Source organism: Schistocerca serialis, chromosome 3 (genome assembly GCF_023864345.2).
Source record: "Schistocerca serialis cubense isolate TAMUIC-IGC-003099 chromosome 3, iqSchSeri2.2, whole genome shotgun sequence".
NCBI lineage: Eukaryota > Metazoa > Arthropoda > Insecta > Orthoptera > Acrididae > Schistocerca > Schistocerca serialis.
This window is the reverse complement of record NC_064640.1, coordinates 102,550,811-102,569,065: the sequence shown is the minus strand read 5'-3', so window position 1 is coordinate 102,569,065 and position 18,255 is coordinate 102,550,811. Positions and strand designations below refer to the sequence as shown.

The following is an 18,255-nucleotide window of genomic DNA, read 5'->3' as shown; positions in this document are numbered from 1 at the left end:
GTGCTTCATGAATGACTAAGATATTTTGGCTGAATGTAGCTGTTACCAGTAGCTATTATTTGATACAGTGTGCACATTTTTTAGATATTCAGATGTAACAGTAATTTAAGTTTTGTTAATTAGTGTAATAATTTATTTACTTTATATGTCATAACGTTGTCAGTTTCCATCCCGGAGTGTTGATGAGCTCATCTAATCAATACAAATAAAAATGTGCACTCAAATTTTTCATAGCATTGATGTACCATACAAAACTTGAGTTTCATGGGATGCTACCACCAACAATCAAAGCTACATATTGGTTTTTCTGTAGACAGTGTGTACAGAACTCAGATTTCTCCTCCTCCTCCTCCTCCTCCTCCTCTTCCTCTTCCTCCTCTCCCTCGAGAGAACCCAGCCTGGCACACTTGCAAATGATGTTACAAAAATAACCACCTCTGGTTGCACTAAAGCTCCACCTTTTACCCTTTGGTGTAGCCCTATTGGCTGCCTATTCACTGTTTTTCTCATCTTGGCATCCTGTGCTTCTTGGCTCATGTTATGTCTTGCAGCTCAGGGTCTTTCTCTATGTACTGCCACTTTGTCATGTCATATGATCAACAATTAACAAAAAATGGTGTGTATCTTAAAATTTGTGGAGTAATTGTTATGTTACAGTGGCTTGTGCTGCTTTAGCCACAATATAAAATAGTATCAGACAATATTAGATACCATTCATTATACACAGGGTGGCCAGAAACAGTCTGAAAAGATTTTAAGGGTGTTTCAGCATAGGTTGTGCTGCAAAATAATTGTTAAGAAAAACAAGTTTGATATATTGCACCATTCTTGATTTAGTTAACATTGAAGTTAGCCAATCAGGTCATTGTGTGTGCAAATCAAAGCGATCTGCCAGAGGCCGTGGTGCCAAAAGTGTTCTATTTTGCTACCATCCATTGTCCAATTTTCGCATCACTCTTGTTGATTTTGAGGGAACCAAACCAAGAACACATTTGGCAACACTGTCTCTGGCAGGTTGCTTGAATTTGCACACGAAATGACCTGACTGACTAACTTCAATGCTTATGAAATCGGAAATGGTGCAACATATCATATTTTTTTTTCCCCTTGCCAATTATTTATCAATGCAGCCTACCCTGCAGTGCCCTTAAAAGCTTTTCATACCCTTTCTGATCACCCTGTAAATGCTTTTAATTTTTTAAATAAAGAAAATAATGGCACCATTTATACATTAGAAATTAATGACAAAATCTGTAGCCGTAAAGTCTTTGAATTTTTCTTCTCAAGTGCATAACAAGATTCACAGTTTATGCTAGGTTTGCATTCCAGCTAACTTTAATGAGGAGAAATATTTGATTCCCTCAGTTTCTGTGTCTGAAGGATTTGGTTGCCTTTTATCAGTGTAATTCATTACTTCAGTTTACTGATAAGTATTTTCTCTGTTTTGCTTATATTAATGTGAGAAATCTTGTCATGTAAATAAAATCTGTGTTCTTTTTCCCCCCAGTTGACCTGTTCACAGATTACAACTCCACCCCTAGTGCTCATTGGACTGGTACTGCGAAGTATCACATTTCCTACTCCTGCAGATCCAGGTGCCCATGTGCAAATTAGTGTGGGTGATAATTATGTTGCATCACCACCCAAGATCAGCATTGTCCTTAATAAAGTGATTGCTGTACAAATGACAGACTGGTGGCACCCATGTTTCTCTCACACACACCCATTCCAGTCAATCTTGCACCCATGCTATGCAGACCCAGATGAATTACTGGGTTAAACACAAGTTTGTTTGAATACAATGTGTATGCATGGGTGTGACAACCCCTTCAGTGTGTGAAAAACATGGAAGAAATTAGTCTGAATTCATTTGTACATGCCACAATTTGGGCAAAAAAAGGTTCACTCTGAAGGTACATAAATTCTGTGCATTTGTGTTACTCAGACAAATTAGCATGGGTGATAATTATATTGCATCATCACATCCATTTCAGTTAATGTTGCATCCACGCTGTGCACGTGAATTATTAGGTTAATTGCAAGTTTATTTGAATGCAATATGTATGCAAAGATGTGACACGTGGCTCCCACTCAGTGTGTAGATAAAGTAATGAATAATGAGTGTGTGAAAGGCTTGGAACAAAACTATCTGAATTCATTTGCACGTGCTACAATTTGGGCACAAAAAATGTTCATTCTGCAGGTACATAAATTATGCACATATTTGTTACTCAGTCAAATTAGTGTGGGTGATAATTATATTGCATCACCATTGAAGATCAGTATATCCTTTACAGAGTGATTACTGTACAAATGGCAACTTGTCATCCATATTTTTCACATACACGTCCATTTCAGTCAATGTTGCACCCATGTTGTGCAGATCCAGATGAATTATTGAGTTAATCACAAGCCTCACACTCAGTGTGTAAATAAAGTAATGAATAATGATTATGTGAAAGGCTTGGAACAAAATGATCTGAATTTGGGCACAAAAAATGTTCATCCTGCAGGTACATAAATTATGCTCATATGTGTTACTCAAAGTACTGTGGGTGATAATTATATTGCATCACCACTCAAGATCAGCATAGTCCTTAACAGAGTGATTACTGTACAAATGACAGACTGGTGATCCATATTTTTCACATACACCTCAATTTCAATCAATGTTGCACCCATGTTGTACAGACCCAGATGAATTATTGGGTTAATCGCAAGCCTCACACTCAGTGTGTAGAGAAAGTAATGAATAATGATTATGTGAAAGGCTTGGAACAAAATGATCTGAATTAATTTGTACATGCCACAGTTTAGGCACAAAAATGTTCATTCTGAAAGTACATAAATTATGCACATATGTGTTACTTAGTCAAGCCACCCCCCTCCCCCCACCCACTCAGTGTGTAGATAAAGTAGTAAATAATGTGCATGTGAAAGGCTTGGAATAAAATGATCTGGATTCATTTGTACATACCACAATTTGGACACCAAAAATGTTCATTCTGCAGGTACATAAATTCTGCACATATGTGTTACTCAGTCAGATTAGCATTGGTGATAATTGTTGTATCACCACACAAGATCAGTATAGTCCTTAACAAAGTGATTACTGTACAAATGACAGACTGGTCATCCATGTTTTCCACATACACATCCATTCCAGTAAAGGGTACAGACCCAGATAAATTATTTGGTTAATCAAAAGTTTATTTGAATACAATATGTATGCATAGGTGTGACACCTGGCCTCCCACTCAGTGTGTAGATAAAATAGTGAATAATAAGTGTATGTAAGGCATGGAACAAACTGATTTGAATTCATTTGTACATGCCACAGTTTAGGCACAAAAACATTTTCATTCTGCAGTTACATAAGTTCTCTGCATATGTGTTATTCATTCGAGCCACCTCCTCCCATCCCCCCACCTACTCAATGTGTAGATTAAGTAGTGAATAATGTGCATGTGAAGGGCTTGGAACAAAATGATCTGGATTCATTTGTACATGCCACAATTTAGGCACAAAAAATGTTCATTCTGCAGTTACACGTATTCTGTGCATAAGTGTTACTCAGTCAAGCCGCAACCCTCCTCCCCTCTCCCCACCCACTCAGTGTGTAGATAAAGTAGTGAATAATGTGCATGTGAAAGGCTTGGAATAAAATGATCTGGATTCATTTGTACATACTGCAATTTGGGCACCAAAAATGTTCATCTGCAGGTACACAAGTTCTGCATGTATGTGTTACTCAGTCAAATTAGTGTGGGTGAAAATTATATTGCATCACCATTCAGGATCAGTATAGTCCTTAACAAAGTGATTACTGTACAAATGACAGACTTGTCATCCATGTTTTTCACATACACATCCATTTGAGGCAATGTTGAACCCATCCTTTGCAGACCCAGATGAATTATTGGGTTAATCACAAGTTTATGTGAATAAAATGTGTGTGCAAAGGTGTAACACCTGGCTTCCCACTCAGTGTGTAGATAAAATAGTGAATAATAAGTGTATGTAAGGCATGGAACAAACTGATCTGAATTTATTTGTACATGCCACAGTTTAGGCACAAAAAAATGTTTATTCTGCAGTTACACAAGTTCTGTGCATAAGTGTTATTCATTCGAGGCACCTCCTCCCCTTCCCCCCACCCACTCAATGTGTAGATTAAATAGTGAATAATGTCCATGTGAAAGGCTTGGAACAAAATGATCTGGATTCATTTGTACATGCCACAATTCGGGCACAAAAAATGTTCATTCTGCAAGTACGCAAGTTCTGCACATATATGTTACTCAGTCAAATTAGCGTGGGTGATAATTATATTGCATCACCACCGAGGATAATTATAGTCCTTAACAAAGTGATTACTGTACAAATGACAGACTTGTCATCCATGTTTTTCACATACATATCGATTTCAGTCAATGTTTCACCCATGTTGTGCAAACCCAGATGATTTTTGTGTTAATCACAAGTTTATTTGAATGCAATGTATATGCAAAGGTGCGATAACTCTCCCCCTCCCCCCCCCCCCCCCACCCCCTTCCTTTCACTCAGTGTGTAGATAAAGTAGTGAATAAAGAATGTGTGAAAGGCTTGGAACAAAATGATCTGAAAGTTTATCCTGCAGCTACATAAATTATGTATATATTTGTTGAATCTGCAATCATCAGATGTAAATTATGTTGGTATTTGCATCCATTGAGTATTAAGTCTGTAAATTTTGATTGTTAAGGTATTGGAGAAAATTAAAGTAGTAGCTAGAGGTAGCAGCAGCGATTGTGTTAAATTCCATGTATGATTGTTTCAGGTAGTAAATGAATGTATATCTGTAACAATTTGATTCTGTAAGACTTAATTATCCAAATGTTAAGTGTTGTATAACCATATGTATTACATATTTATTTGCAACAGAATATTAAGAAATCATGTAACAATTAATAAATTTGATGTGTAAATGTTGATGGTTGTCAGAAAATAAAGTTGTAATCCTTATGATTACATGTTGAGTTGTTGTGTTGTTCTAGGTGTGTAAGGTAAATGAAGTTGCCACACTGAAGTAACGAAGCAGCCAAGTGCAAGAGTGTGCTGACAACAATGTTTAAAAAATGATGTGTTTGAAGAGCAAAATCTACAGGGATTAATAATTTGTTGTGTTCATTTTTTCTATCCATTACCAGTGTACTGTTGTGGTACAACTTTATTTAAGCAAAAACAGTGGATAGAAATGCGTACAAAGGGAAATGCACGATGTGCACATTGTCAGGAATACAGTGACACGGAGTAGCCGGTGGTGGTAAAACAACTAATAGAAATTTGCTGTTAGGTTGATATGGTGCAGCATAGCAATGAATGTAGCAAAAGTTCTATACATGGGGTGGACAAAAATATGGAAACACCAAAAATACATCACATTTCCATGCATAATATTGCGTAAGAAACCCGCTGGCATTCAAAACAGCTTCCAGCTTCCAGTTTTCTTGGAATGGATGAATATGGATCCTGAATGGTTTTCAAGTGTGTGTTATACCAGTGGAACAAGAGTGACTGACCAAATGACATTTTTCCATTGCTCCATAGTCCAGGTTTCATAGCTTCAGCATCACACCTTTGTTATGGACATTTAAATCGCTGATGAGTGGTTTTAGAATTAGAGTTCACCTAGCAATTCCCAATGTAAGGAGGTCCCTTAATGTTGTTTTGGTGCTGACAGGATCTGAGAGTGCAACATTCAGTTGTGCAGTGAATTTGCAGCTATTGTCCTCTTATTTTTCAGCACAATCCTCTTCAGTGACCATCCATCACAAACACCCCATGCACACTATTATTCACATTGTGACACAGAGGAAGACATTTCCTGCTTTCCCTGTATGCAGTATAAATCTTTGATATTGTGCCTCTCATAACATCAAACACTTCAACTACGTTGGTTATGGAAGCACCCACAAATGAGCACCAACAATTGTCAATGTTTGAATGCACTGAGCTCCAATGTAATGCATACCCAACTACACGGGAAACTGTTCTGACTACAACTGACACTTGTAACATATTGAGGGCATTGCACAGGTGTTGCTCATGGTCAAATAAAACGGTGCAACCTGTAGCATTAGCTAGTGTCAGCATTTAAGTTCAACCATGCATTTCCCACTGTTTCCATATTTTTGTCCAGCTTCTGCACACGGACTAGTGAATATGGTGAGTTAATGGTGCACAAGATATTAACGTAAACCCCTTAATACCTGAACAGATTTCTACATGAAAGATAAAAATAAAAAATACGGTGCTTTTGAGGTACTTGTCCAGATGGAAATTACAAAATGTTTCAAGCAAATGTTCTTTAACCATCAGAGGGACATCAATCAGCATGATTGCCTTCATTGTAGCTTTGTTTTTTACAAAGATATAAACAGCGGTATGACTTTTTTAAATGACACCTGGAATTTATATGTGATAATTTATTTCCTCTCCTAAAGACCTATTCAAAAATGTGTCATAGTGTACCATTCACTGAAACACAACATTATTAATTACATAACACAAAATTGACGTTGACACTCACAGCACTTAGTGCAGGTACTCGGGGTTGTTGACAGAGGACAAATGTAAACATAAGTAGAATGCACACCCGACATTCCGTCAACCATCGTCAGTTGAAGAGTTGTGTGAGTAGAATATACACCAACGAAGAGAAGGTAGAAATGCTACTTATCTATGGGGAATGTGAAGTAGTGGAACAGTAATTGCAATAATGTTTTCTTATGTATGGGTACATTTAGTACAGTAGTTTAGCCCTTTTAAATATTATTGTGTAGAGTAGGCATACAGTAAAGGCTGTCCTTCCTACAAATTGCATTGACATAATGTTTCTTTTATTGTTGTTGTTGAAGGTAGGTGAAATGCTATGCAGGCAGCGGATCTGTACAGAGTGTGATATCCTGACAAGAACCCACTTTCCCAACGGATGTTTTCTCATCTTGTTGCGATGCTTCAGGAAACGGGAAGTTTCAACCCTCAACAATGCAATCGTCGTAGCACACTCACAGATGAAGCTGCTGAAGTTACTGTTCTTGCTTCCACATGTGAGCACACGACACCTTCAGCACGAGATTGGCATTTCTAAAACCAGTGTACATCGTATTCTTACATTTCACTGGTTCAATCCGTACCATGTACACCTGCTTCAAGAATTGTATGGGAATGATTTCCAGAATCGTGTTCAGCTCTGTCAGTGGGCACAACACCAAATCCTCGCCAACCCGAACTACTTCTCCAAGGTTCTATTTACCAATGAATGTTCCTTCTCAAACAAAGCACAGGTAAATACAAGGAACATGCATTATTGGTCCAGCGACAACCCATGATGGCTTAGACAGGTGGAACATCAGCGTCAATGGAGAGTTAACGTCTGGTGTGGGATGCTTGGTGCTACAATTATTGGCCCTTATTTCATCAATGAGGGTCTAAATGGCACAGCATATGTCTACTTCCTCAGACGAATTCTTCCTCCTCTTCTGGATGAAGTGCCGTTAAGAACCAGAATGCTTATGCGGTATCAACACAATGGATGTCCAGCACATAATGCCGTGTGGGCACGTCGTGTTCTGAACTGAAGGTATTGTGCCAGATGGATTGGTCAAGGAGGAACAGTTACTTGGCTTGCTAGGTCCCCTGATTTAAATCCTCTGGACTTTTTTCTTTGGGGATGCATTAAAGACATTGTCTATCGCGATATTCCAACAACTCCAGAGGACATGCAGGAACGTATCGTGCTTGCTTGTAATTCTCTTCAGCAGGCAACACTGGAAGCAGTAAATAATTCTTTCATTCAACGAGTGCACCAGTGTATCGGTGTCCAGGGTTACCACTTTGAGCACCTTTGAATGTTCTACTCCTGGGCAATGGTACAGGAAAGTCAATTTTGTTACATTTGTATATGGTTTTCATTTGTTTTCTGACAACTCCAGCAAGTGGAAGAGTTTGTGATCCCGGGCTCAATGTCAATGTTGTGTTATGTAATTAATAACGTTGTGTTTCAGTGAATGGTACACTGTGATACATTTTTGAATAGGTCTTCAGGAGAGGAAATGAATAACCGAATAAAAAATACAGGGTGCCATTTAAAAAAGTCATACCACTGTTCATATCTTTGCCTTCATTGTAGCTTTGGTTTTTTACAATCATGCTGATTGATGTCCCCCTGCCGGCTAAAGAACATTTACTTGAAATATTTTGTAATCTGCATCTGAACAGACAGTTATTTAGGGTGGTCAAGATAAATGGGACACCCTGTGTAGTTAAAAATTGTTATGCTTGAATTTGCAATTTAAGTGATGGAGATGGAAGCAGACACTATGAAATGACAAGAGTGGTTCTTAAATTGGATCTAGCCCAAAAGTGGCTATTTATTTCTCAAATTTCGACATGTGCATAGTAGTTGATTGAGCTTTGCAAATTCAAAACAAATTCCTAAATCACCTGCCTTGGTGAGGAAGGGGGAAATAAAGAAATGTTCCCAATTCAGTATCATTTCAGTTATTCCTGAGAGAAAAAAATGTCTTCTTTGAAGTTCCAAATGTTATTGGCTACTCTGTTGTATATCTTGTATCAGCAGTGCTTCCAGCTACTTAAAATGGTGAACAGGGCTTTAGTTAACAACTTGTTGCAATGAATGGGTGTTTAAGTTCGTACGAACATTAGAACTACTGTGCTGCTACTTGATATGACTAGTTTCACAACAGCAGTCGTATTTATTCCTTTCTTTCTTTTCTTGTGGCAAGGCTTCAGAGACTGCATGACATTTGTTACATGTACTAACATATAGATAACCCATTAGTAACCCAGGAGCCTTAGATGCTCTTGCACACAACTGACACAGGAATAACTTGTCAATGTACAATTATATGAAACATTTGAATGACTATAAAGAACATACGAGAAAAATACAAATGAAATGGTATAAACAAATCACCTTAGTATCTACATCTACAGCTACATTTACGTGGTTACTCTGCAATTCACACGTAAGTGCCTGGCAGAGGGTTTGTCGAACCATTTTCATACTACTACTCTACAATTCCATGCTCGAGCAGCGTGTGGGGAAAAAGGAACACCTAAATCTTTCCGTTCGAGCTCTGATGTCTCTTATTTTATTATGATGATCATTTCTCCCTACATGGGTGGGTGTCAACAAAATATTTTCGCATTCGGAAGAGAGAGTTGGTGATCGAAATTTTGTAAATAGATCTCGCCGCAAAGAAAACAGCCTATGTTTCAGTGACTGCCACCCCAACTCACGTATCATATCAGTGACACTCTCACCCCCTATTGCGCAATGCAGTAAGCGCCTTGCATGAAGGTCATAAACAAATTATAGAAACTTTGGTATCCATTGCAGAAGATACAGAACAGGCAAGAGAAGCTAGAGACAGTCCTTGGCCTGTCCATCAAAATGGAAAAGCTAGAATTTATAATGCTAACAGAAATTTGGAGCTCCATATTGGAAAGAATAGAAAAAACAAGTAATTATCTTCAGAAAGAAACAATAACACTGCACATTGTAACTAATTTGTTCACTTCACTTAACGATTTTATCATTAACCTTGGGGATAAATTTGATGACTTTGAACTGTCCGCCTAAGAAAGAAACCCGGAATCTGATAATAAGGACCTATCTCAAAGAATAAAACTTAGCTCATGCCAGAGGTTTTTTTTTTATGGCTCTGGACAGTCAGTCCAACTGAATGGAAAAGAGAAATTCAAAGTAAAAACCTTTCTTCCCATAACTGATACCCTGGACGTTCATCTAAAACAGTGATTAAGTTCGTATGAGAACATTAGTCAAAGTTTTGGTTTATTTTTTTGCTTGAAATCTCTGAATTCCTAAGAGCTGAGATAAAGTTGCAAAGAATTTGCTGAAATTTATTATGAATGTGTTAATGAGCAAGAGGAAATGGAATGTCTGCATTTAACAGAATACTTGAAAATTGTTCATAGTAAATGTGGGGGAACTAATAGTATATTGGAAATATATCACCTTTTGAAAGAAAGCAAAATTGAAGACACGTTTCCAAATGTATAAATTGCATTGAGAATCTTTTTAAGCATGATGGTAACCAACTGCAGTGTGGAATGCTGCTCCTCCAAATTGAAAAGAATAATTTCATGGTTCAGGAGAGAGTAACCAGTTTATCAACGATGTCCATAGAATATGATATGCTCAAAAATATAGATTTCGGGGAAGTGATTAACGTTTGTGCCCATATCAAACCTAGAATGGTACCTCTTCAGTCAACATAGATTTTTAAGCACTAACCTGTGAATGCTAAAAGAGTTACTTTTGTGGATTATGTTATATTATCTGTTCATTTAATAAGACTGTAAAGAAATAAAAATATATCTAGAACCTTGCGTATCTACTTTCTTTGGCTTTTCTAACAAAATAGTGCTCTGTCAAGGTCATAGGGACCCCCACTATCCTAATGTGCCCAGGGCCTCCAATAGGTTAAAGACTGCCTGCTGGAACTTCAAACTGTGGTAAACATCCCTAGTAGTAAGAATTCTGACTGTCGGAATTAATCTTGTGGCCATTGGTATAGTGTCACTGTATTTTGTATTTTCCTTTGCTGTAGTGGTCTGACATTGTAGAGAGAGAGACAAGCAAGGAATGTTGACTAGCAATAGTTACAGTTTTACTCTTGGAAAATATATGATGAAAGACACCTCTACAAATTCTCAGGGCCGTCTAAAATGCAAGCTGTGAGTAACTGACAACGTAGACCCATCAATTGATGAGGCTGATGTGCCCAGTTAATCAAAGTTTCACAAAGTGTGACCTCCTTCCTTCCTTTGGGAGCTATATTTCTGAAAAACTCAGGAACTTTATTTGCAAATGCCTTCAGTCTCTATCAGAAATGCCCATGTAGAAAGTAGTTTTTAATATGCAAATGGAATCGCGAACTGAACATCTAATATAAGGGGTTTCTTCATTAACTGCCAGCGAGTTGTTGTGCTTTGCAGGTCGATATACGAGGTCTGCTCAGAAAATTCCTTAACTTTGTCCACAAAATTTTACTACACTTACATTTTACTATTGGGTATGGTCTCCTTTGAAATACTCTTCTATACAATTGACACACCGCTCCCAACACCATTTTCACATCCGGAAGCAGTCTTGGTACACCTCTTTCTCGATCGCGCGAAGTGCCGTCTGTGAATTTTCTATTTTGTCTGTTGTTGCAAATCTTCATCCTTTCAATCGGGTTTTCAACTTTGAAAATAAAGAAAAGTCCTCCGGGCCAGGTCTGGAGAGTACGGAGGATGAGGCAGCACAATGATTTTGTTTTTTGTGCACTAGTCGGGCATGACTCATGAGTCATGGGACAAACTTGGCACCAACATGATGCATTCCAAGATGCTGTGTCAAGATTTCATGGCATGATTCAACTGAAATGTTACATTCTTCTGCAAACTATTGAACAATTCAACAATTACAGATATGGCATAAGGAATATGGTCAAGAGGGACAACTACAATGAGAAACGGTCACGGCAAAAGTCATAATGAAGAGCAGTGCCACATTCTTGACAAATTCCCAGGAATTTCTTGTATGTCTGAGGCTAAGGCAGCAGTTCAGCATAACACACAGCATTTCATACACACTATGCCAGAACAACCGGTGGTTGTTAAACCACACCACATCACACCCGAGAAGTTTATAGCAGCAGGAAACGATATAGGCAGATAAATGATGGGTTGATAAGGTCTTTGTAAAGTCTGTGGGCTTTGTCATTGCATGTGGTACAGAAATGTGCATGCTTATGGAAGCTGTACAGTGACTACCAGGTATTAAATTCAAGGACAATTGTGGATCAGTACCCTATACCACATGTTATGGACGTATACAAATCAATGGTGGGCACCACAATATTCTCCATTATTTACATGAAGACAGTAACTTCTTCTCGAAAGAACAGTTACTGTTGATGACCGTGCAGCTTTTCCCTGGAATAAATGATGACTGACTGACAACCTTAGCTGCCGACAGGTGTTGTTGATATACCTCGATGTGGACAGCTAAAAATGTGTGCCCCGACCAGGACTCGAACCCGGGATCTCCTGCTTACATGGCAGACGCTCTATCCATCTGAGCCATCGAGGACACAAATGAATAGCGCTACTGCAGGGACTTATCCCTTGCACGCTTCCCGTGGGACTCACATTCCCAACTGTCCACAATTCTATATATGTATTGTACCTTATAGACATTTGCCCACCCACTCATTACTCGCGCATGAAGGTCAATGGCTGGGTAGCCTTTAACTATATATACAAAGACAGTAACTTGTTCTTGGAAGAACAGTTACTGTTGATGACCGTGCAGCTTTTCCCTGGTATAAATGATGACTAGCTGACAACCTTAGCTGCCGACAGGTATTGTAGATATACCTCAATGTGGACAGCTGAAAATGTGTGCCCCGACCAGGACTCGAACCCTATCAACACCTGTCGGCAACTGAGGTTGTCAGTTAGTCATAATTTATTCCAGGGAAAAGCTGCACGGTCATCAACAATAACTGTTCTTTCGAGACCAAGTTACTGTCTTCATATATATACATAGTTAAAGGCTACCCAGCCATTGACCTTCGTCTGTGCGAATGCGCGCAGGTTGCCCAAACTCTTACGGGAATCGCCAAAGCATGCGTGAGTAATGAGTGGGTGGGCAAATGTCTATAAGGTACAATACATATATAGAATTGTGGACAGTTGGGAATGTGAGTCTCACAGGAAGCATGCAAGGGATAAGTCCCTGCAGTCGCACTATTCATTTGTGTCCTTGGTGGCTCAGATGGATAGAGCATCTGCCATGTAAGCAGGAGATCCCAGGTTCGAGTCCCGGTCGGGGCACACATTTTCAGCTGTCCACATCGAGGTATATCAACAACATCTGTCGGCAGCTGAGGTTGTCAGTTAGTCATCATTTCTCCATTATTGATTGCAGTCACACGTACTCACATGTCACCGCCTGACGTGGTCAAGACAGCTTTCACCACACCCCTCAGGTTATTTGAATATTGTTATATGCCATACCACTTGAAAACCACTGCCCCAATGTGACAGCATTTCATTCCCCAGGTGCTCCTTGGACTTGAATGTTTATTCTCTTATATGGATGACATTCTAGTCTTTTCATAAATCATGAGAGGAGCATTAAAAACTTCTATGGCAAGTTTTTATGCACGTACAGGATGTCAGTGTTGTATTCAGCAAAGACAATGTGTTTTTGGCCAGGCCAGACTTAAATTACTCGGTTTCAAAGTTTCGGTTGCAGGGCTCCCACCAGTTGGGGAATGCACTATGACCATTCAGAATGTTCCCAGGTCAAAACCATTTAAATACTTAAGAAGATTCCTCAGAATGCTACATTATTGTCGGTGGCACTTTCCCTTAGCTGCGATATTACTGACACCATTAACAAAACCACTAAAAGGAAAACTACAGCAGTCTCTAGAACAAGTGGTAGCGTTCAAGAAAGTGAAGAAATATGCTGCATGGGTGGTTCTGCTGGTGCATCCGTGGCTTAAGGTGCTGACAACTCTCTTGGTTGACGCAAGTCCAGGTGCCATGGTGGTAGTACTCCAGCAATTTGTTGAGGGTGCTTGGCAACATTTAGCTTTCTTTTCCTAACTAGTCACAGTTGTGCAAAGGTCTTGGAACACTATTGACAGGGAGCTGTATGCAGCATACACAATAGTCCGACACTTCAGAGATTTGTTCAAAGGAAGAAACTTCACAATTTATATGGATCACACACAATTAGGGGCCACATTATTCTATGAATTACTTCACCTCTGTGGTTGCACCCACATTTATAAAACGGGCTACCACCCATCCAGCAACAGAATAGTGGAAATATTCCATCTCACTGGTAGTTGGTTTATGGCAATGCATTACATCTACCAGCCAAATTGATCTTGGACAAGCCGTCAGATACTCTTCCAACACCCTAAATTTCTGAGTTTGAAATACATTTCTGTTTGACTATTGGCCTCTTTCAACTGCTGCTCCCAAGCCTCATTGCGTCAAACCCACTTCTGTCCACAGCGATCAGTTCAGCTGATCCAGTGGGTCCACACACCTCCAAGATTTACTGGAAAGAATGCGAGGAGGTGATGTCAGTTGAATGGCGTAAACCAGCTCATCTGGAAATGTAGATGGAGACAAAGTTTGCCCCACCCCCACACCTCCAGCAGTCTGCATGCCACCAACAGTTGACGTGGGTGACATCAGTTCAAACATCAGGATGGGACTCAGCAGCCAGGCATGCAGGAATTCCTGCCAACAATGACACAAGCTGCACATGTAATCAAACACCAGTTCCTTACTATTCCTAGATCTCTGGCTTTTTGTTTTACAAAAGAAAAAAAGGTGGGGGGGGTGGCTGGTGTAGTGACCTAGTGTGATTGACAAATATCAAGTGACTGCAAGAGTTAGGTGTAGTGTATCTCTTATACTCTTATATAATTTCTTTGTTTTCATGTCCGGTGCTTTTGAATGTTGTACAGTTTAATATTCATTTATATGTTGGTGTTTATTAAAGGAGTGCTCTCTACATTTGTGCCTGCCTGCTGGATCTACTTCTCCACCTAGCATTTGTGGCGATTCTGCTCCTCCCCCCCCCCCCCCCTTATATCGTCTCTTTACATGGGACTGTTAAAGTGTTGCAAAGTGGGCCACACATCTCCAAGATTTGCTGGAACGAACGTGTCATTATCCCATTCTTGGAAGAACACACAATTGATCAGCGACACCAGTGGAGATGGCCTGTTGAGCCATGGAGGGGGTAGCAGCAATGGCTGGGAAAGGGGCTAAGAGGTGTCGTCATTGATGGAGCTCAAGGACTGGAGGGCTGGCCACGATGAAGCTGATGCCAAGATGATCATCATGTGTGAGGTCTGAGCCTGTACCAGATGGACTTCCATCAGAAAAGTCTGTGAACAAGAACAAAGTGCTGCACAGCATGACAACATGGCAAACAAGAGTGATGGAAGGCAGTCCAGCATGCAACACACAAATACCCATATGTGTGTCCAAATGCTGGTGCTGATCATGCCCGAACACTGTAAGAAAGACGGTAGAACCTGAGTGAGCTGATAAATGCCCTGTAACAGGTCCAGAGTCACCTGACCGCAGAATGGAAAGGCCTACGGCAATGATGGTTCTGGTGACTGATCGGAAATTGTAATGATCAATGACAACAGTGAATGGTTTGACAAATAAATATGGCCCAGACAACTGCAAGACACTCTTTCTCAATTGTAGAGTAGTTAATCTTGGACTTGGAGAGTACTTTTGGAACATAAAGTATCACATTTTCAGCACATTCCTTAATATGCTGTAGAACTGCCTCTGTGCCAAAAGTGCAAGCATCAGTGTGAAGTTCTGTATCGGCATTCTCGTCATACAATGCTAGAACTGTAGATGTTAGAGCCTTGTTACGGATGTGGAAAATCTTTCTTGTCCCACATTCTAGGAAAATTTGGTGTCTCCCTGCTGTAGTTCATGAGATGGACTTGCCTTGGTACTTTAGTCCTTTATGAATTGCCATTAATATGAACACATTCTGAAAAAGACTTCTCCTGTCACGAATGTTCTGAGAACTCAGAAAATCTGTGTTGCACTTATTTTCCCTGGTTCGGGATGGACTCCATCGCCATTAACTAGGTGCCCCAAAATTTTTATTTCCTGGGTGGCAAAAAGGCACTTTTTCAGATTCAGGCAAGACCTGCAGCCTGAACACGTTTCAAAACAGTTGTCAGGCAGCTTAATGTATCTCAATGTTTTGGAAAAAGCTACAATGTCATCCAGGTAGCAAAAATGTGTCATCCATTTAAGGTGTCAAAGCATGTTGTTCACCATATGCTAGAAAGTCATTACAATGTTACATAGTCCAAATGGCATAACTTTGAACTCATAGAGACCATGAGCTCTGATGAAGGCAGTATGTACCAGCCAGCCTCGTCAACCTTGATTTGCCAGCAGCCTATCTGCATGTCCATATTTGAAAAATAGTTTGCTCTTTTCAGGCAGTCTAGGATATCATCAACATGCAGCAATGGGTTTTCACGATTTCATACAGTTGTCAGTAGTCAATGCAGAAATCCATGTGCCACCCTCCTCCTTCACAAGAACAACAGGAAAGGACTAAAGATTTTCTGAAGGTCCAGTGATGCCCTCTTGCAGCATCTTCTCCACTTCCTCCCTGATTATCTGTTGTTCAGCTGGTGATATCCTATACTGGCTTATTGATAGATGCTCCCCACTGTTGATATGGTGTTTTATTATGGGCCACTTGCTCTGTCTTTTCTCCATTCCAGATTTGAAAGCACGTGAAAATTAATGCAGGATAGTGCTGCCTTTCCTGGACTGGTTCGACTGTCCCTATGAATCATCCCATTGACGAAAGTGGGATAAGAACGTCTTCAGCAGCAAACAACCACCCAGAGCAATTTTTGTCATACGTGCCTGTTGGAATATATATGTTCACCAATCTCGAGGTCTGATCTTACACAGTCTATGAGTGCTTGTTATACATGCAAGAAATCCTATCCAAGGATAACATCATGACTATATTCTGTTAAAATGGCAGATTTCTGTCATTGATCTTGTGTTACATGGTTCTGTCAGATGGACTTATTTCCCATTTGCAGACTTCAGCTCAATCACTTTTGTGTTGCGGATCACAGTCTTCTTTAGCTGGTGACAATAAGCATTTGACATCACAAAAAAAGAAGCCTGTGAGTCAACTAGTTTCAATTTTCATCAGTGGGGGCCTCACCTCCAAAGATGGTCACCTCACTTAGTTCGCCTGAAATCAGCAGCTAGGCGAGCAGCTGTTACCTCTGTATAACAAGGGGGAATGGCTAAGGCATGCTGGAGAGCAACCTCATTCAGGGCACAGCTATGTACTTTGGCCAGTAGGTTGACTATAATCCTCTCCAGCTGAGTGGCTTGAATGGGAGAGTTGTGATGATGGTTGATGTCCTGTAGTATAATAGGGGTCGAACACTGTCTTCTTTCTCTGCAATAGCACATAAAGTTTCCAGAGTGTCCATGGTGAAATCAGACTGGTGTCTTAACCTCTGTCTTTCAAATATCTGTTCTTCTGTGGGGCATTTTACTTGATAGAAGAGTTGGTTGTACCTGTGTAGGTCGGATGCTGCATTGTCATTTGGCAGTGGTGGCATAATTCAGAGTCAACTGAGACCGTTCTTCAGTTCACATTTGACTAGTGGTAGAGATTGGTGCCAAAGATTGATAGACATCTTCTTTGCCATCCTGTATTATCTCCTGTTTAATAGGATCAATATTCTACACCTACATCTACATCTACTCCACAAGCCACCACGCAATGCGTGGCGGAGGGCACCTTGTACCGGTACTAGTCATTTTCTTTCCTATTGCACTCACAAATAGATCAAGGGAGAAACGACTGTCTATATGCTTCCATGCGAGCCCTAATTTTTCACATCTTATCTTCATGGTCCTTATGGGAAATGTACATTGGCAGCCTTAGAGTTGTTCTGTAGGGGGCTTCAAATGCTGGTTCTTTAAATTTTCTTAATAGTTTTCCTCTAAAAGAATGTCGTCCTCCCTCCAGAAATTCTCATTTGAGTTCCCAATGCATGTTTTTCGAACCTACAAGTAACAAATTTAGCAGCCTGCATCTGAATTGTTTCGATGTCTTCCTTTAATCTGACCTTGTGTGGACTCCAAACACTCAAGCAGTATTCAAGAATAGGTCACACTAGTGTCCTATATGTAGTCTCCTTTACAGATGAACCACACTTTATTAATATTTTCCCTGTAAATAGAAGTTGATCATTTGCATTCCACACCACAATCCTTACATTCCTCTTATATTTCATATTGCTTTACAGTGTTATGCTCAGATATTTAAATGACGTGACTCTCACGCAGGACACTACTAATGGTGTAGCTGAATGTTACTGATTTTTTTTCTACTCATCCATATTAACTTACATTTTTCTACATTTAGAACTAGCTGCCATTCATAAAACCAAATAGAAATTTTGCCTAAGTCATCTTGCATCCTCCTAGAGTCACTCAGTTTCGACGCCTTCCCGTACAACACAGTATCATCAGCAAACAACTACAGATTGCTGCCCACTCTTTCCACCATGTCATTTATGTATGCAGAAAATAACAGTGGTCCTGTACACTTCC

At 39.8% G+C, this 18,255-nt stretch overlaps 1 protein-coding gene and 1 non-coding gene across 5 annotated transcripts in view; one reads left to right on the top strand and one right to left on the bottom strand.

Moving 5' to 3' along the window:
* The window catches only part of LOC126469771 (putative transmembrane protein 183BP), a 95,794-nt gene extending 92,893 nt beyond the window's left edge, over positions 1 to 2,901 (top strand). For 3 of the 4 annotated variants that reach the window (XM_050097000.1, XM_050096999.1, XM_050096998.1), the window contains one exon: positions 1,508 to 2,901. In XM_050097000.1, the coding sequence (XP_049952957.1) occupies positions 1,508 to 1,780 (273 nt within the window). In that variant the 3' untranslated portion in view covers positions 1,781 to 2,901. The remainder of the gene's footprint in view (positions 1 to 1,507) is intronic. The other variant, XR_007586071.1, reaches the window with a different exon arrangement.
* A 9,194-nt stretch (positions 2,902 to 12,095) lies between these two features.
* On the bottom strand, positions 12,096 to 12,169 carry Trnat-ugu (transfer RNA threonine (anticodon UGU)). The gene has a single exon. It is a non-coding gene; the product is annotated as a tRNA-Thr (tRNA).
* Positions 12,170 to 18,255: the final 6,086 nt, after the last annotated feature.